Below are 19,326 nucleotides of genomic sequence, written 5' to 3' on the forward strand. Positions count from 1 at the left end.
CAGTGAGCATTTGGAGAGGCAATTGGGAAGCCCACACAGCGTGTCAACTTGTGGATGAGATCTCCCAGCCATCGCTGCAAGGGACCTAGCTTTCATATCATTGAATTAACAAATTACATCATTCCAAAATGCTGAGCCTAACCCCAGCTGCCCGGCATGAGCTCCTAGAAGGCTGCCCATCACAAACATCTCCTTGTTCAGCTGGCGAGTTTGTCACACAATGCCCTCCACCACCACCCCAGGCAAGCCTGTCATATTCTCCTTGCTCAGGAGCAGAGGGGAGACAACCTGGAGAGAGGACTCAGCCTGGTGGTGGGAGACAGTGGGTCCTGCCCTTCCTGAGCCGCACAGAGAGCACAGGAGGCTGAGTGCAGCCGGGTCTTTATTTGCTACAGATCCTCTGCACTGCATTATAAGGCCATGGGGAAAAAAAGTGTTTATAATAAAAAGTCCTGCCGCCTCCTTGCCCTCTGGAGAGGCCTCTGCATGGAACAAGCCCACAGCCAGAATAAGCTGAAGGAGAATACTATACAGGAGCATTTACACCTTTAATAAACAGATACAGACCCAGTTGCACCCCATCATGTGCACAGGACCAAGTCTTGTGCTTGAGGAGACAATGGACACCCTGGCACAGCCTACCCTGCCCCTTGCCGAGGGGATCACGCTGCTGGGACGGGCTGGGGTCAATGCCACGCGGTGCTGCCCGACCAGGGCCATCATCAGGGCTCCGGCCCCACAGCTGGGCAAGGACACGCCTGTGCCCCATGGGGCAGCACTGCACACCGCGACAGTGACGCCCCCCCGCCCCTCAGCCCTCCCTGAGCCCCATGGGGCCATCCCTGGGGGCAACGAGGGCTCGGGTTCGCTCTACGCACAGGGGAAACTGTAGAGCGGGCTCTTTCCTTCCTGGCAGGGCCTCGGGAAGCACCTTTGTGCCCTGGGGAAGCCTGTTCCCCCCAATCCTTGCAGGATGCCCTGGGAAGCACAGACCCCTCAAGCACCGCAGGTCGGTCCCTGCTGTGCCCCTGCCCCTAGAAGCTGCTCCCCTGGGCTCAGGGCCCGCTCCCCCCTGGGCGCGGCTCCCCCTCCACCACGCTGGCTCCCCAAAGCATGGTGACAGCTTGAGACCCTCTCCCCAAAGCACGGGGACAGCTTGAGACCCTCTCCCCAAAGCACGGTGACTGCTTGAGACCCTCTCCCCAAAGCACGGGGACAGCTTGAGACACTCACCCCACAGAATGCTGGGGGCTGGTTTCCTCCCTCAAGGCACGTTGGGGGCTGGAGTCCCTCCCCCCAGCCTGGATGGTTTGTGGTCACACTGCCATTTTCTCTATTGGCTGCCAGAACAAAGTTCCCCTAAGTGACTCAGATCAGGAGGATGGGGTCATTTTGTGGAAAACAGGTGCTCGCAAGTCCTCCCTTTTTAATCCTATCCTAGACCCGAAGGCTTCTCCTGGTGCCGGCGTTGTCTGTGACTGCAGGTTCCCATCTCTGAGGGAAGAGGGGTTTGGCTGCTTGTTTGTAGCGCTGACTGTCAGATTACAACAGACTTTGGGATCACAGAACGGGATGAGGCAGTGCTTTTTTCCTGGACGCTCAACTCCTGTTCATGCTGCAGTAAAGAAACACAAGGACAGCCTGGCCCTGGGAAGAAGGACTTGGCTTCTGGGAAGCTCAGAGCTGTCAATGAAGGAGAAAGGATACCTCTGCAATTCTGTACTTTGCATCCTCTCGCCTCGGTTGGCCTGGGAAGGCTGTGGACTTTTGTGCCTCTGGCTCAGGGCTCTCCCATGGGCAGAGGGTTTTTCCGGATGACGCCCAGACAGCAGGAGCTGAGGCTGTAGAGGGGGTGGAGTGACCTGGGCAGTGAGCGCCCTGCCAGGTATAGGATCTGGGCACGTGAGCCCTGGCCAGTGCTGCCCGCTGAGGGCTGCGTGCGAGCTCTCAGCCAGTCCCAGCTTGGCCTCCCAGGGTGGCCGCAGCTCCTTTCCGTGGCCGGATCCAGCTCAAGGGCAGTGGTGCTGGTGCTAGGCAATGATAGTGATGTTGGCAGTGGGGCAGTGATGGAGGTCCCCATCCTGCTGGCGTTGATGCCAATCAAGGTGGTATCACCCACAGGTACCCACCATGCGGAGCGATGCCCCATCTCCCCATCCTCTCGGTGGCCATCTCCAGCCCAGCTAAGGTACCCGTCGGGTGGGCAGAGGCTGCAGGAACACCCACTCCCTCCCACTGTGCAAACAGCCACAGGCAGAGAGAGGCGCTGCCAAGCAAAAACTCAACTCTTTTAATGAATTCAGGAAGAAATGGGGGTTTGGGAGAGGGCTGGGCTGCAGTGGGAGGCTGCAGGTCCTTGCGTCTGCGTGTTGTGCTGCAGAAGATTGGGCTTGACCACTGGGTTATTCAGTGCCCTGCATGTCGTCAGTCTCCGTGTCGGACGCGGACCGTCCATACCTGTCATCGTCTGGCCATTTCGACCCAGTGATCAGGGCTGCCCGCTGCCGCTCCTGCTGTGCCAGACGCTTCATGAGCTCCCGCTCAGGCCGCTGCTCAGCTGTGATGGGCACCGATTCCTCCTGCTCCTCCAGCGGGGTGGGCTTAGCCCGTTCCCACCGGGGTTTAACGTGTCTCATGGAGTCGGCGGGAGGCTGAGGCAGCCATGGCTCCATGCGCGCCGGCTGTGGCAGCCTGTTCTGTGGGCTTTTGCCCCCCGTGGGTGACCAGCACCTCCAGCTGGGCTGCTGGGGCTGGGTGGCAGCCTCTGGGAGCACTTTGCTGCTCGATGTCACTGCAGGGGCCGTGCCCTTGTGTCCATCGGCCGGGGGCTTGGAGGCAGCTGGCCTCGCGCTGGGTCTCGGGGCAGCCGGCAGGGGCTGGGGCAGTCTGGGGGGCGCTCTGGGGCCAGGCTGGGGCTGCAGGGGGGGTGGTTGGCGCACCGGCCCCGCCACCTTCACTCTTTGCCCCAGCTGGTGGAAGCTCTGGATGGAGCTGAGCAAGTGCGCCTTCAGTTCGCTGGGGGGCAGGGCTGGCCCCTGCAGCATTTTGGCCCGCTGTTTTTTGCTCAGCAGCCTGTCCTGGGGCCGCAGCTCACAGGGATCCATGCTCCGTGGCTTCTGGGTCAGTAGTGGGCGCGGCGGGCTGGTGGTTGTCAAATGCAGGGCGTTTTGTCCCCCGTTGTCCTCTGAGCTTCTGGCTCGCTTGAGGTCCCCGTGGGGCACCCTGGTGTCCTCAGATGCCCTGTGCTTGCTGCCAACGGCTTGTTGCTTTCTGCTGCCTGAAGGCTGCCCGCTGCTCCCCAGCACTGCCCCAGCCCTGTCTGCCTTCCCCTCCTGAAGGGCCTGGGAGGGCTTTGCTGCCTGGCACACTGTCCTCTTCTTCTTGGATGGGAGGTTGTCGTGTGGAGAGGTCTCCTGCGTCTCGAGGGTGACGGCTGGTGCGGGACGCTTGCCCTGTTTGCCACCCGCCTTGCCCAGTCGGAGCTCCCCCTGGTCGGAGGCAACAGTTGGAGGCAGTGGCAAGCAGGTCAAACCCACCTGGGGCTGCCTCCCCAGCTCCTCCTCTCCCAGCTGGTCCCTGCGTGGTGGAAGAGGCTGAGGGGCAGCCGGGGGGCTGGCCAGGGGACTCAGCAGTGGGAGGCACAGGGGGCTCAGCCAGGGCCACTGCAGGGGAGCCTCCAGGGGATCCTTCTGGGGTCTCTCTGCAGGACTCTCCTGAGAAGGCTCCACGGGACCCCCTGGCAGCAGGGAGGGGAGGACTGCCGCCGCTCCACCCTGCTTCCAGTCCGTGTCCAGCAAGGGGGACATCGGCCCCCCAGCCCAGAAGGGGTCGACATCTCCCAGTGTAGACACTGACGCTCCTGCCACGGTGCAGCCGCTGTCTGCCCTTTACTCAGAGAAACGATGGAGCTTGTTGAGGTGGTGGTCAAGCCGGGGACATAAGGGACAGCAGGGACGGTGTCCTCGCTGTCCCCCAGTCCCACAACCACCTCTCCCTCTTTGGGGCAGCTGCCCTTCACCACGTACTCAGACAGGCTGGGGAGTTCGTTTGCGAAGGCCATTGAGCTGGGGCTGCCGAGGACATGGAGGACAGAGTCTCTGCCATCCGCGGTGTTGAGCCCGGAGAGCGGAGCGTTGGTGTTGGTGTCGTTGTCCTGGTACGCCAAGGCGTTGGCCAGGGTGCCTAGCCCCTGCTGGAGCATGGCTGTGGGGCAGAGTGCCTCTCCCTCGACCACGGCTGATGGCCCCAGCCCCTTCAGCTGGTGGGGCACTGACATCCCCACCAGCTCCTGCCGTCCCCACACAGAGGCAGGGTGACAGGGAGCTGCACCCCAACAGGGAGCTGCACCCCACGGGGCACCTGGTCCATGGTCAGGAGATGCCCCAGGGCCCCCACAGGCCCCGGCTTCCCCTGCTTGGTGCTGGCGGGGTCCAGCTGGTGGGTGCCAGGGTGGAGCTGGGCAGGCTCACAGGACACCGGCAGCCCCGGGACAGAGGGCAGCAGCCAGGCAGTGACCGCTGGGGGCACAGCTGGAGCCGTGAAGCTCACGCTGGGCGCCTGTGATACCACCAGCATCTGGAGAGGGATCCTCTCTGTTGGGGGAAGCAAAGAGGTGTGATGGGGTGAAATCTCAGCGGGCAGAGCGGGCTGGGGTTTTACCCGGAGGACAGGAGCACCACCAGGAGCTGCTGTACCTGCCATGGCTGGTGGTCAGAGTGGGGGTGTCTGAGGCAACAAAGCCTCTGTCCCCATGGCGACGACTCTGACGGTCCCTGCTTCCCGCAGCCTGGCGACGGTTGCATTGTTCGTGTCACAACTGGTACCTTAGATGATCGAGTCCAGCTGATCTTCCAGCTCCCGTGGGTGGAGCCCCCAGAGTTTTTCTTATTCCTTAAGCACCTGATTAGAATTGACCTGAAGGCTTTGATGATGCCGTCGTGCCTGTGGGGCTCCCACAAGGCTCCCGTAGTGCTCAGGGGGCTCGGGCACAGTCAGTCCATCTGCAACGCCGTCATTAACGAATGTGGGCAAAGGTGTCACAGGCCTGGGGTAGAGTCAGGGTGTGTGCAGCTGCCTGTCTGTGTGGCTTGCACTGAAGTTTTTCTCTTTCCGAAAATTGCAAAAAAAATGGGAATCAGAGCCTTCCCTCAGCTCAGCAGCCAAAGATGTTGTTGTGAAAATATGGTGGCTGCTACAGTAGCTATTTTCCAACTTCCCTGCATTCCCCTATGAGCAAGTGAGAGCTGATCTGGACCAGGTTAAAGGTTTCTTGATCCTGCCGGCATCTCGATCCTGATGCTGCCTGAGTTTGGCATCAGGATAATATAACCAGGACTTGATTTGACGATCAGTTGGGTTAACAGGCGTCATCAGATATTTCACAACAGCACACAGTCAGGTTGGGCACTCGGTGTTGTGTTTGAGAAAAGTGAAGAGGATGGAAGGTTTTTATTCTGAGTCCCTTTCCAGTCCGGTGAACGCATCCCTTGATATATTATATTGTGTTGGTGTGTGCAATATCTACTGCCTGCATCACCAGAGTTTGTAAGAGAAATAGTAGCAGTTGTCACGCATGTTATTTTGATTTAGGCTGGAGATTCTCCACCTGACAGGGACCTGTCCAGACAGAGGAGCTCTGTCAGGCCCGGGACTTTGTGGCTGACATTGTCCAGGCTGTCAGCGAATGGGTTAAAAAACCTTGCAGAACAAACAGGCCCGTAAAATGGGGCAGAGAGTATTGCTTCTGTCTGTTTGGATGTGAAATACAGGAATCAATCCTTTCTTTTTTGTGATGGCCAATTTCATTGTCTCTCACGTCTGGACAAGTTTACCAAGTTGAATCAGGAGATCAGTAGATTTCCCAGACAGTCAAGCCCCAAGCACGACTGCCGACTGCCGAGAGCACCGCTGCCTTTTGCCAAGGGCTCCTTCTTCCCACGAGTCAGTATCAGGAAAACTCTGCCCTGTGCCAGGAGGGGCTCTGGGGGGAAGGTAGGTGGGACAGAGCCTGGAGAAGGAAGTGCAGGGTCAGCTGTGGGTTAGACAAATGGCAAAGTGATAAACTAACCTGAAGCACATGCAAGCCTGTACACATACAGCCTGGGAGGAACTGAAGAGGGAGAAGGAACAATTCCAACTTCAGTGGGAACAATTCCCTGAAACGCACCAGGAGCCTGACCACATTCAGGTAAATGCTGCTCAGGTCGGTGCCCTGCAGGGAACTCCTGCGCACGCCCGGGCCAGCTGCGTGCCAGCAGCAATCAACCAAGGCCAAGCATAAGGTCCTACAGCTGGGTTGGGGCAATCCCTGATTTCAGTACAGGATGGGAGATGATGTGATAGAGAGCAGCCCCGAGGAGAAGGGCTTGGGGGTGCTGGCTGATGAGAAGCTCAACATGAGCCAGGGAAAGTCATGGAGCAGGTGATCTTGAGTGCGATCATGAAGCACATGCAAGAGAACCGGGTGATCAGGCCCAGTCAACACGGGTTCACAAAAGGCAGGTCTTGCCAAACTAACCTGATCGCCTTCTATGACAAAGTGACTCGGCTGCTGGATGAGGGAAAGGCTGTGGATGGATCTTCCCGGACTTCAGTAAAGCCTTTGACACAGTTTCTCCCAGCATTCTGCTTCAGAAACTGTCACCTCTGGCCTGGACAGGCGCACACTCTCCTGGGTGGAAAACTGGTTGGCTGGAGGGCCCAGAGAGTGGTGGGAGATGGAGTTAACTCCAGCCGGAGGCCAGTGACAAGTGGTGTCCCCAGGGCTCAGTGCTGGGTCCAGCCCTGTTCAGTGTCTGTATCAATGACCTGGATGAAGGCATTGAATGCACCCTTAGCAAGTTTGCGGATGACACTAAGCTGGGTGGAAGTGTTGGGATGAGGTTTAACAAGGCCAAATGCCGGGTCCTGCACTTGGGGCACAACAACCCTGTGCAGTGATACAGACTAGGAAAAGTCTGTCTAGAAAGCTGCCTGCAGGAGAGGGACCTGGGGGGGTTGGTTGACAGTGACTGAACATGAGCCAGCAGAGGCCCAGGTGGCCAAGAAGGCCAATGGCATCTTGGCTTGGATCAGACACGGCGTGACCAGCAGGTCCAGGGAGGTTCTTCTCCCTCTGGACTCAGCACTGGGGAGACCGCTCCTCGAATCCTGGGGTCAGTTCTGGGCCCCTCACCACAAGAAGGATGTTGAGGCTCTGGAGCGAGTCCAGAGAAGAGCAACAAAGCTGGTGAAGGGGCTGGAGAACAGGCCTGATGAGGAGGGCTGAGCGAGCTGGGGGTGTTTAGCCTGGAGAAGAGGAGGCTGAGGGGAGACCTCATTGCTCTCTACAACTCCCTGAAAGGAGGTTGTGGAGAGGAGGGAGCTGGGCTCTTCTCCCAAGTGACAGGGGACAGGACGAGAGGGAATGGCCTCAAGCTCCACCAGGGGAGATTTAGGCTGGACATTAGGAAAAAAATCTTCACGGAAAGGGTCATTGGGCAGTGGCAGAGTCTGCCCAAGGAGGGGGTTGACCTATCTTCCCTGGAGGCGTCTAAGGGATGGGTGGACGAGGTGGTAAGGGTCACGGTTTAGTATTTGATAGGAATGGTTTCAATCAATGATCCGATGGGTCTTTTCCAACCTGGTGATTCTATGATTCTTTGATTGCTTCAGAACCAGTGCCATTTTGTCAGCTGCTGGCAGGGAGATGGCTTTTTTCTACTCCATTTCATCATCCCTTTAAATTTAGTCTGCGTTACCCATATGAGGGCAGGGAGGGTCCTGGGGTCAGAGCACAGGCTTTTCTCTCTCCCCACAGCCTGAGGGCTGGACCCACGCTGCTGTACAGGGAGGAGGGAACTCTGCATCTCTCCAGCTGCGACATCGCCTCTCCCATTCACTCAAGGGGACACGCTGTCCCGAGAAGGCTGGCGAGGCCACCTCACTTGAGGGATGGCACAGACGTACATGTTTTTCATGGTGTCCTTAAGTAGCTCCTTCGCTACATGGGATGCTTTGTGGCTCCCAGGTGGTGTGCTGACCCCACGGTTTGGCTTGGGGCTCTGGAGAGCCATGGAGAGCCTGGCTCCATCGCCAGCCTGGTGTTGCCAGGCACATATTGCTGCTGCAGAGACAGAACAGACCCTCGCCCCTCACCTGCCTGAGGACCAACAGAGCCCCAGGAGAGCACTCCTTTGACTCCGTTCTCCTCCTCTTCTTAGTTTGTGCTTCTCGTGCTCTGCACCCAGCTCCTGGCAGCCTGGCTCCTCCTGGCCACCACTGGGACACTTGGCTGCCTCCTCCCCCTCTCAACAAATTCCTTGCTCAATGAAAACCTCCCAGCTGATCCGCAGGAACCTGCCTCGGAGAGTTGAGGCACAGCAGTGCCCTCCTGCCCAGTCCTGCTCCTCAGCAACAAGAGGGAAAGCTCTGCAGGAAAGCGGGGAAGCAAACTGCACCCGCATGAGAGAGGGGACCTGCAGCCCCCTCGCCCCCTCGCCCTGCTCGGCCCACCCTGCGAGCAGGCCCTGGGCACAGCCCGGGTGCTCCTGCACCAGGCAGATGCGCCCACGACCCAGAGAGGTTTGTTCAGCCGACACCATCGACATGAGCCTCCCCTGCAGAACTCTGCCAACGCTCAGAGGCAGCAGCTGAACACAAAGGGGGAGCGGCAGCAGGGCCCAGAGCCCGGCGGCATCAACAGCACTGGCAGCCGGTCCCAGAGCCCAGCAGCAGCGATGCCACAGGTCTGTGAGTCTGGCAGCCCTGATGCTGCGAGCAGCCCGTCCCAAAGCCCGGCAGGTCCGATGCTGCAGGTCCTCAAGCCCAGCACCACTGATGCCCCAGGCGGCAGTTCCATGACCTGCTAGGAGCGACGCAGCAGGTCCCAGAGCCCAGCAGGGACAACGCTGCAGGTCCATGACCCAGCAGGAGCGATGCCGCGGGCAGCAGGTCTGTGGCTCCCAGCAGCGCTGGCCCCGAGCCCCGGGGCAGGACAAGCCCAGCCAGGGTGTCCCCCTATCCCCCCAGGCTCTGCTGTCCCCGCACTGACCACAGGCACCGTCCTCCTCCATCCCTGCCACCCCCGGGGCCATGGGACAGGGGGAGAGGGAAGAGGAGAGTGGTGAGGGGATAGGAGACGTCGAGGGGCAAAAGGACATGGTGAAGGTGGAATGAAGATTTCAAGGGGAAGGGGTGTGGTGAGTGGCAAAAGGAGATGGCGGGGGGGGGAAGGAGATGGCGAGGAGACAAGACACGGTGAGGGAAAGGGAGATGGTGAGCATGAAAGGACATGTAAAGGGGAAGGGACACTGCAAGTGCAGAAAGGAGATGGGGAGGGGTGAAATTGCACCATGAGGGGAAAGGACATGGAGAGGGGAGAGGAGACAGCGAGTGGCAAAAGGACATGGTGAGGCAGGAAAGGAGATGGTGAGGGGGGAAAGGACACAGCCAAAGGAAAGGACACGGCAAGTGAGAAAGGACACGGCAAGTGGGAAAGGAAGATGTTGAGGAGTGAAAAGACACAGCGAGGGGAGAAGGGAGATAGAGAAGGGGAAAGGACACCACAAGGGGCAAAAGTACACAGTGAGGGGCGAAAAGAACACAGTGAGGGGCGAAAAGAACACAGTGAGGGGTGAAAAGAGGGTGGGAGAGCCAGGGAATGGGGAGGAAGGGTAGGGGAAGGGGTGGTGATGGCAGGGGGTAAAAAAAAAACTCCATTGCAACTCAAAGAGGGGGGAGGGCGGTGGGTACCAGCCCTGTCCACATGGGAGGTGGAGAGAATGAGCAACGGACAGAAGCGGGCAGGGAGCTGGAGCTCAAATCTGACGTCTCAGGCTGGCTCCCTTGGCAGGCTAGTATTGCTTCAGAACCACCGCTGGTTTTTCAGTTGCTGGCAGGCAAACGTTCTTTTCCTAGTCCATTTCACCATTCCTTTAAATTTAGTCTTTTTAGCTGTGCAAAGGTAGGAGGTGTCCTGGGGCCAGAGCACAGGGTTTTCTCTCTCCGCACAGCCTGAGGGCTGGACCCACAGTGTCCTTAAGTAGCTCTTTCTCTTTCTCTTTCTCTTTCTCTTTCTCTTTCTCTTTCTCTTTCTCTTTCTCTTTCTCTTTCTCTTTCTCTTTCTCTTTCTCTTTCTCTTTCTCTTTCTCTTTCTCTTTCTCTTTCTCTTTCTCTTTTTTCCCTTTTTCTTTTTTCTCTTTCGTTTTTATTTTTCTTTTTCTTTTAATTTTAATTTTTTTTTTATTTCTGCTATTTTTCTTGTTGCTATTTTTTTCTTCTCGTTCTTTTTCTTTTTCTCATTTGTTCTTCTTATCGTTACTTTTCTTCTTGTTATTTTTTTTCCATCTTCTTATCGTTATTTTTCTTTTTTTTCTTCTCATTATTTTTCTCCACATTCTTCTCGTTAGGTTTCTTCTTCTTCTTCTCATGATGTTTCTTCTTGTGCTCTGCACCCAGCTCCAGGCAGCCTGGCTCCTCCTGGCCACCACTGGGGCTCCTGCCTGCCTCCTCCCCCGTGAGGGACACCTAGTCCCTGTGTGTGCACCTCTTCTTTCTGGGCGGGCTGGAGGTGTCACCTTTGCCATTCACAGATGGAGAATGAGATGCTTTGTGGCTCCCAGGTGGTGTGCTGGCCCCACGGTTTGCCTTGGGGCTCTGGAGAGCTGTGGAGATCCTGGCTCCATCGGCAGCCTGGTGTTGCCAATCGCATATTGCTGCTGCTCAAACAGAACAGATCCTCACCCCTCAGCTGCCCAAGGACAGAGTCCCAGGAGAGTGCTCTTTTGACCTGCTTCTCCTCTTCTTGTTCTTTTTCTTCTTATTGTTCTTTTTCTTCTTCTCCTCCTCCTCCTCCTCCTTCTTCTTCTCCATCTCCTTCTTCTCCTTCTTCTTCTTCTTGTGCTCTGCACCCAGCTCTGGGCAGCCTGGCTCCTCCTGGCCACCACTGGGGCTCTTGCCTGCCTCCTCCCCCGTGAGGGACACCGAGTCCCCCTGTGTGCACCTCTTCTTTCTGGGCGGGCTGGAGGTGTCACCTTTGCCATTGACAGATGGAGAATGAGGGCTGCCATCTGCCTCATGGTGGCGCTTTTTCAGGGGGGAGCTGAGCACCTGAAGGGTTGATAATTTGATGACAATTTTCAGAGGAGGCTTTTCCGTATTCGGCAGGCTGAGCGCAGATGAAGCTGGGCTGAAAGACTGGAAAAGGTGCAGATATGGTGTTAAAGCCAGGTCCTGAGTGGGAGCCCCTCTTTTCCTCACCATCCCGAGATGCACGAGCACAGCACCGCACATCTGCCATCTCAGCCACAAAATCTGAATTAGAACCTGCTCTAGGGCAGCAGCTGCAAGCACACACGATGACCTGCCCCACGCCCAGAGCACACGCTGTCCCACGGGGGGCTAGGAAGGAGCGAGTGTTGCTGCAGCACGTGCTGATGGCAAAGAATCACAGAATCACAGAATAACCAGGTTGGAAGAGACCCACCGGATCACCGAGTCCAACCGTTCCTACCAAACACTAAACCATATCCCTCAGCACCTCGTCCACCCGTGCCTTAAACACCTCCAGGGAAGGTGACTCAACCACCTCCCTGGGCAGCCTGTTCCAGTGCCCAATGACCCTTTCTGTAAAGAATTTTTTCCTAACGTCTAGCCTAAACCTCCCCTGTCGGAGCTTGAGGCCATTCCCTCTTGTCCTGTCCCCTGTCACTTGGGAGAAGAGGCCAGCACCCTCCTCTCTACAACGTCCTTTCAGGTAGTTGTAGAGAGCAATGAGGTCACCCCTCAGCCTCCTCTTCTCCAGGCTAAACAACCCCAGCTCTCTCAGCCGCTCCTCATAAGGCCTGTTCTCCAGCCCTTTCACCAGCTTTGTTGCTCTTCTCTGGACTCTCTCCAGAGCCTCAATATCCTTCTTGTGGTGAGGGGCCCAGAACTGAACACAGTATTCGAGGAGCGGTCTCACCAGTGCCGAGTACAGAGGGAGGATAACCTCCCTGGACCTGCTGGTCACGCCGTTTCTGATACAAGCCAAGATGCCATTGGCCTTCTTGGCCACCTGGGCACACTGCTGGCTCATATTCAGTCGGCTGTCAACCAACACCCCCAGGTCCCTCTCCTCCAGGCAGCTTTCTAGACAGACTTCTCCCAGTCTGTAGCACTGCATAGGGTTGTTGTGCCCCAAGTGAAGGACCCGGCATTTGGCCTTGTTAAACCTCATGCCATTGGACTCTGCCCAGCGGTCCAGCCTGTTCAGATCCCTTTGCAGAGCCTCCCGACCCTCCAGCAGATCGACACTTCCACCCAGCTTAGTGTCGTCCGCAAACTTGCTAAGGGTGCATTCGATGCCTTCATCCAGGTCATTGATGAAGACATTGAACAGGGCTGGACCCAGCACTGAGCCCTGGGGAACCCCACTTGTCACTGGCCTCCAGCTGGATTTCACACCATTTACCACCACTCTCTGGGCCCGGCCATCCAACCAGTTTTCCACCCAGGAGAGTGTGCGCCTGTCCAGCCCAGAGGCTGACAGTTTCTCAAGCAGAATGCTGTGGGAAACTGTGTCAAAGGCTTTGCTGAAGTCCAGGAAGACCACATCCACAGCCTTTCCCTCATCCAGTAGCCGGGTCACTTTGTCATAGAAGGCGATCAGGTTAGTCTGGCAAGACCTGCCTTTTGTGAACCCATGTTGACTGGGCCTGATCACCCGGTTCTCTTGCATGTGCTTCATGATAGCACTCAAGATCACCTGTTCCATGACTTTCCCTGGCACTGAGGTCAGACTGACAGGCCTGTAGTTTCCTGGGTCCTCCCTGCGGCCCTTTTTGTAGATGGGCACAACATCAGCCAGCCTCCAGTCCAGTGGGACTTCCCCAGTCTTCCAGGACTGTTGGAAGATGATGGAAAGGGGTTTGGCCAGCACATCCGCCAGCTCCTTCAGTACCCTAGGGTGAATCCCGTCCGGCCCCATAGACTTGTGACTGTCCAGTCGGGCTAGCAAGGCTCTGACCACCTCCTCTTGGATCACGGGAGCCTCATTATGCTCCTCTAGCTCCTGGGTTTGTACACAGGCGGAACGACCCTCCTTACGACTAAAGACTGAGGCAAAGAAGGCATTAAGTACCTCAGCCTTTTCCTCATCCCCTGTTACTGTTGTCCCTTCTGTGTCCAATAGGGACTGTATGGTCTCCCTAGTCCGCCTTTTATTATTTATATATTTGTAGAAAGATTTTTTGTTATCTTTCACTGACTTGGCCAATCCAATTTCTAGCTGAGCCTTAGCCCTTCTGATTTTTTCCCTACACAATCTCACTTCCCTCCTGTAGTCCACCCAAGAGGCCTGTCCCTTCTTCCAGAGGCCATAAACATTTCTTTTCTTCTTGATATCCCTCAAGATCTCTCTATTCAACCAAGCTGGCTTTCTCCCCTGCCGGCTTTTTTTCCGGACCACGGGGATGGCTTTCTCCTGAGCTGCTAGGACCACCCCTTTGAAGAGCTCCCAGCCCTCCTGGGCTCCCTTGCCCTTGAGTACTGTCTCCCATGAGACTTCACCAACCAGCCTGCTGAAGAGTTACAAAGGTTACAAAGGAAAACCCAGAGCAAGACCTAAACCGGGCTGGTGCCTCCTGATCCCAGGGGACACTGGTACATGGTGAGGGCCTGCAAAGCTGCCTCCCACCCTGTGCTAACAAATACAGCGCCCTGCTTCTGGGATCCAGAGCGAGCCCTGCCAGCCCCAGAGAACAGGAGAGGCGGCTGCCGAGATCACTCCTCGAGCCAGCTGCCGTGCCAGGCAGTTGCTTCATGGAGTATCTGAAGACCGCTACTGGCCCCGCTGCCTGGGAGCAACTGGCACCGCTTACCTCAACTTGCCAGAAGGCTGGGCAGTGGAGTCAGCATGGGTGGTGTCCGTGGGCTGGATCTGCTCGGGAAGCTGTGGGTGAGGTTCTGTGTAGTGGTCACCTCTGCTCGCCACCTGTGGAGTTCTGCCCTGTAGTTATGGACAGGAATAAAAATCTGGTGGTCTAAAAAAAGAGGATTCCATGACCCAAGGGGAGAAAATCGAAAAGGGGACCCCAGAGAAAGGGGACAGACAGACTGGGTGAGGGAAGCAGGGGGTGGCAGAAGAATCAGAGGGTGCCAACTGAAGACCGGGCAGAAAGTCAGACTCACCTTTTTTGCAGAGAGTGCCAGCTTCTTTGCTAGTGGTGGTGATGTGGAGCTGCTCCCCTCCACAGCGCCACCGGTCAACAGGGACCTCTTCAATTTAGCCAGCCTGGAGCCTTCTGGAGCAGGTGGCTTGACTCCAGGCACAGCAGGGAGGTGCTGTCTGGGCTCCTGCAGCACCTTGGAGGAGGTGGGAAGCTTTGGTCCTGTGCTGACTCTTCTACGGGGCACAGAGACCCCAATCTCCTCCAGCCCAGACAGCTTCTTTGCTGCCTGCGTCTCTGGTTTCTAGACAAAGGGAGAGACAGAAGTTCAGTGAGGAAAGAATTCCAGGGGCCCGGGTCACCCAGGAACCCTTGGCTCAGCAGGATCCCCCCTGCAAACAGTCCTCCCTTGCACTCACCTTCCTCCAAAGCTGCAGCCCCTGCCCTGGCTAAGTGGACAGAAGGGCAGTGGCTCCCAAGAAGGGACCTTCAGGACTCACCTGCCCCATCACTGGTTTGCAGGGCAGGATGGACACAGCCTCATCAACGGGTCCCTCAAAGCTCGTGCTGGTGCTGGGTGTTCTGGTGAAGGCAGAGAAGCGCATGTGTTAATTGCGAGGGGAGCGCCTGCAACGCTCTCGTCAGAGATGAAAAAAAGAAACAGAAGCGAAGCTCCAAGGAGGGGAGATGCTCTTAAGCTACAGCTTTTGATCCACAAAAGGCTGGGCCTCTCCCTGCCTCCCTGCTCTGAGCCAGCTCCGTCCCACACCCTGGCTCATGCTACCAGCCCTGTCCCAAATGCCAAAAGCAGTGGGCAGAGGGGCTGGGAGACACAGCCTGTTCTCACCTCAAGTAGAAGAGCAGGTAGGCCTGCTGTTTCAGGACCACCTTGACATTGGTGAGGCGGACTACGAAATCGTTCATTTTATACCACTGCCCATCGCTGGCCTGCAGAAGAAGAGAGAACAGGGTTGGGCTGCATCCGAGGACCTTCCTGGCCTAAAGAGCAGCGGGAACAGCGCCCAGTGGCAGAGCTCCGCTCCACAAAACCCACAGGCAGCCCAGGGGTGCAGAAGACCCCCATGACCTGCAGCGGAGCAGAGCCTGAACACCCCATCCAGTGCTCCATATCTGCTGAACGCCCTCCTTCCTGCGCACTACAGGGACCCACGAGGACCCAGCAGCACCCAGCCCTGAGCACGTGCCAAGAGAACACACTGAGCTCACCTTCACTTAGCAGTAGTAGTGCCCTGAGTGGCTGCTGAACCCAGAGTGCACCAGCACGGCGTAGAGCTCATACTTTATAGGGTCCCCTTCGTTCTCTGACATGTAAGGTCGGATGTCCAAGAACTCAGGGTATGTCATGTCCTGTGGAGAGATGATGTCTCAGAAGCCTGCACAGCAGACTGCTTTCTTGCTGGAGCAAGAGCTCAGCTGTTCTCTGAGTCTCATGTCTTGAGAGAGGAGGACATGCTCTCCCCAGGCAGAGGTCACGGTGAGCAAGACGCGAGGATGAGCTGAACTCCCACTGCACGGCTGGAGAAGGGCTGCAGCATGGCTCACACCGTGCACCTCCCACCCTGCTCTGGGCAGCAGGGCCTCAGGCCAGGGTACAGCCCTAGCTCTGGAGTGCCAGGTACTCACCTTTGTGATTTTGCCTCCCGTGAAGATGGAAAAGCGCTTCAGCGAGAGTGTGAGAACATTGGAGGCTCGGTGGATGCTTAAGCATTTGATCACTGGCACTTTGGTCTTGCACCTGCACAGGAAGAGCTCGAGCTATTCAAGGTCTTCCACCACAGATGGAACTGTGATTGCAAGGTGATTGCCAGCCCTGGCCAAGTGGCTCCATTGCAGCCTTCCACGGCCACAAACCTCCAGGTTCAGCCACGGAGCAGGTAGAGATCCCTCCCTGCTTCCCCCCGTCACACCCGCGGGCCCCTTCCTGCCACAGGCCCACACACTCACTTGTCACACAGGTACGCGTTCTCCTCGCACAGCGTCTCTGGCCTCACAAACAAGTTCAGCGCCTGCTGGATGCTTTCAACTTCCTGCAAGGACAGAGGAGAGGTCAGGGCACAAGTGGCTTGTTCACGCAACAGCCTGGCTCCCTTCTGGCCCCAAGGGACAACACACAGTATGAGGCAGCACAACAACAGAATCTGCTTCCCTGTCGCCTGCACTGGGACTTGACAGCAGGTTAGGGAACCTTGAGGCAGTAACCGTGCAGTTGCATGAACAGCCCCTCCGTGTGCCGAGCTCCTCCCCATCCCAACCCTGCCACAGTACCTCAATCTCCACCACCAGGTCCAGGAAGGGTTCGTAGGCGTCGGAGGCCAAACTGCACGCTTTGCACTTCACTGCAAAAGAAAAAGCCATGAGCACACCCTGACACAACGCCAGCACCCACCACCATCCCAGCACAGCGCAGGCAGTGCAGGATTCCCCCTCGCTGCCTTTGGGCACAAGATTCACGACCTGGCAAGGAGGAAGGCTGGCAATTCCATGTGTGTAGGGACAGCAAGAGTTGCCAGATAGCTGGCAACACGGGCTCCTTTGCTGGTGGCAATGAGCTGGGGACCCACAGCCAACAGCTTTTTCCATCTCCACAGCAGGCATCGTGGCCCGCAGGGATTGCAGGATGGACCAGCTGCAGCTCCAGATAATTTACACATAGTAATTTTCCCAAAAGATTTTTCCTGCAAGGCTCTCAGGGAAGCAGCAGCCCCGAGAGCGACAGACCCTGGCAGCCAGCACTCACCACGGGACCGCAGGTAACCACCAAAGATCTGGTGAACCAGCGTTGCGGTCTCGGTCTGGTGATCCAACCTAGAGACAGCAGCACAGGATCTCACACCGCCCCTCCGCAACAGCCACCCCACGGGCCACCGCTGTGTCCTCAGGACACCTCCCCTGTGTGCTCTGGAGCAGGGCAGTCACAGCCTCCCTCACTCTGCTCCCCGGTGGCAGAGCTCACGAGGTGGCACCAGGCTGCTCCAAGCAGCAGAAACCCCTGCCTGGAGCTCTGGGCTGGGCACTGCAGGCAAAGGCAACACAGCTTCCCGGGACAGAGGGCCCTGGGAAGGCCTCTCACCCGCAGCCACAGAGACGAGGCTCAGCTTGGAAGCACACTTGCATTCCTCGGCTACTAGGACAGGATCCAAACCCACCGCACCCTTTGGATTTGGGGAGAGGAGCACAGCTATGCTGGGGCAGAGAGAGTAGCCCGCAGCCGTGTCACCGTGGTGCAGAGCTGGGCCCCGGCGTCACAGCACCTCCCTCCAAGCCACCCTGGGGGACACGTTTTCTCCACAGTCCCCTCCCACAGGCACACGGGACCCATGAGGGGACAGCAGAGAAGAGCGGCAAGGGCTGTCAGAGGCCCCACGTACTGGGTACAGCCGTTCAGGCAGGCCCTCTGCATGGCATCGACGACGAAACGCAGGAACTCATGCGCATCCTCCTGGCGGCCAAAGCGGATGTGCTGGGCAATCTCTGCAGGAGAGGGACGAATCAGTCCCAGCACACGCTGCGACACATGCAGCCCTTCCCTCCCTCGGGGCAGGGAATCTGGGGCTTGAGCCCCCTCAACCCAAACCAGATGTCAGACTTGGGCTGGCCACGGGGGAAGCCCCACACAACCCCTGGCAGGCTCCAAGAGTCAGCTCCAAAGAGCAGTCTGCCAAGATCTGTCCCGATCTCAAAGGATCTGCTCCTGCATCGGTCGCTGTTGCCCCGCATGGCTATGAAAGGGGAGCACGGCTATCCTTACTCTTGATGTCTCTGATGAAGGACATGGGCTGTATTATGCTGCCGCTGCCACCGAAAACCTGGATTACGTGGTTCTCCATAGCACACAGCATGCAGAACTCGCCTCGCTGGCCTGGAGCGGGAGAGAAGATGTTGGGGACAAAGCCAGGAGAGATGGAGGCAGTCAACGGGACAGGTGATCTCTGGTCCGGTACAGCTCAGCCACGCTCGGTTTTTCCAAGGAGCTTTGTGGTGCGGCGCCGCTCTGGGGCATCCTGGGTACGCAGGGAGCAGCACATGCCGCCCCCAGCTGACGCAGCCCAAGTCACAGCATCAGCTGCTGCAACATCCCAGGTGGGACAGCATCCACGTGGACGGAAAACAGATCACAGGGCAAATCCCACCAGAGCCCTAAGGACAGGGCTGGAGCCCCGCAGGCTCCCCTTGGTCACAGCTCAGAGCAGCGTCCACCAGGACTCCCTTGCAAAGTCCCCCAGAAGCAGCAGCGCCTGCCCATGCGCCGTCTTCTGCCCTGGCTTCACACAGTCCCCACGGACAGAGACTGCTCAGCCCCCACGAAGCCAGCAGACCCCATTGGACCAGTCTTAGTCCTGGTTATGCCCAGCAGAGTCAGAGCCCTCCCAGACACAAGGATGCTGAGCTTGGGAACGCTGCTGTTGCTGGGAAAAGCCAGATGGACACAGGAATGACCTCTTGATGGAGAAACGAGGCAGGAGGGAGCAGAGAAGGTGCATCCTGACACCCGCACACCCTTGCCAGAGCCAGGCCGCCCCACTCACAGGTTCGGCTGTGCTCTCCGGAGAGCAGGTAGTTGGCGAGTGGAGGCGTGTAGGTAAGGCACTGCACGGTGGAATTGAGGAAGCAGATGTTCCCTAGGTTTTGCAGCCCAGCGCCGATCCGGTGGATCTGCTGCCACTTCAGGGACAGGCGCTCCACGGGGAAAAGAACCTTCTGGGGCACGGGGATCCCATCCCCTTGCATCCCTGGGACATGGCTGCTTCCTGCAGGGAGAGAAGGGTGGTGAGAGTCGGTCGAGGTGTGGGGTACAGACAGGGCTCCCCTCACCCTCTCTACATACGTCACTCGGCAGGCACTGCCTGCTCACGGCTGTCACCAGCCTCCTGGAAGGGGTCGAGCGGCTCGTCCTTGTCCTGGAGAGGGTTCAGCTGCTCAGAGGCGCGGTACTCGGCAGGCTCAGGCTCCATCTCCTTCTGCTGGGGCTCCTGGAACTGGGTGGCAGGCATCTGGTGCAGCTCTTTTCCGTCATCACCGTCTTCCTGCTTGTCCCTGATGGCCACGGTGCTGCCTGGCGGCTGCGATGAACAGAGGGATCGGTGGAGCTGGTGGGGAGGGCACGAGCGTGTGCCGGGGCCCCGCACTGCATCCCATTGCCACAGCAACAGCCCCAAGCCCTCGCCCCCCTGCGGCCTCC

General features: G+C 57.8%; 1 protein-coding gene across 2 annotated transcripts; it reads right to left on the reverse strand.

The window, feature by feature from the left end:
- Positions 1 to 278: 278 nt before the first annotated feature.
- Positions 279 to 18,887, reverse strand: LOC138726942 (ubiquitin carboxyl-terminal hydrolase 36-like). Of its 2 annotated transcripts, XM_069869054.1 has the most exons (9): positions 17,896 to 18,887; positions 17,516 to 17,618; positions 16,885 to 16,952; positions 16,413 to 16,483; positions 16,092 to 16,174; positions 15,771 to 15,882; positions 15,354 to 15,494; positions 15,039 to 15,074; positions 279 to 288 (listed from the first exon to the last, which is right to left on the reverse strand). In XM_069869054.1, exons 1-7 carry the CDS (start codon positions 17,984 to 17,986, stop codon positions 15,360 to 15,362), a joined length of 663 nt encoding a protein of 220 aa, XP_069725155.1. In that variant the 5' UTR covers positions 17,987 to 18,887; the 3' UTR covers positions 279 to 288; positions 15,039 to 15,074; positions 15,354 to 15,359. The 2 variants fall into 2 exon arrangements, with proteins under 2 accessions (XP_069725155.1, XP_069725154.1); XM_069869053.1 differs by lacking the exons at positions 279 to 288; positions 15,039 to 15,074 and having other exon boundaries at positions 15,360 to 15,882.
- Between the last annotated feature and the right edge of the window lie 439 nt (positions 18,888 to 19,326).

Source organism: Phaenicophaeus curvirostris, chromosome 15, assembly GCF_032191515.1.
Source record: "Phaenicophaeus curvirostris isolate KB17595 chromosome 15, BPBGC_Pcur_1.0, whole genome shotgun sequence".
Taxonomy (NCBI): Eukaryota; Metazoa; Chordata; class Aves; order Cuculiformes; family Cuculidae; genus Phaenicophaeus; species Phaenicophaeus curvirostris.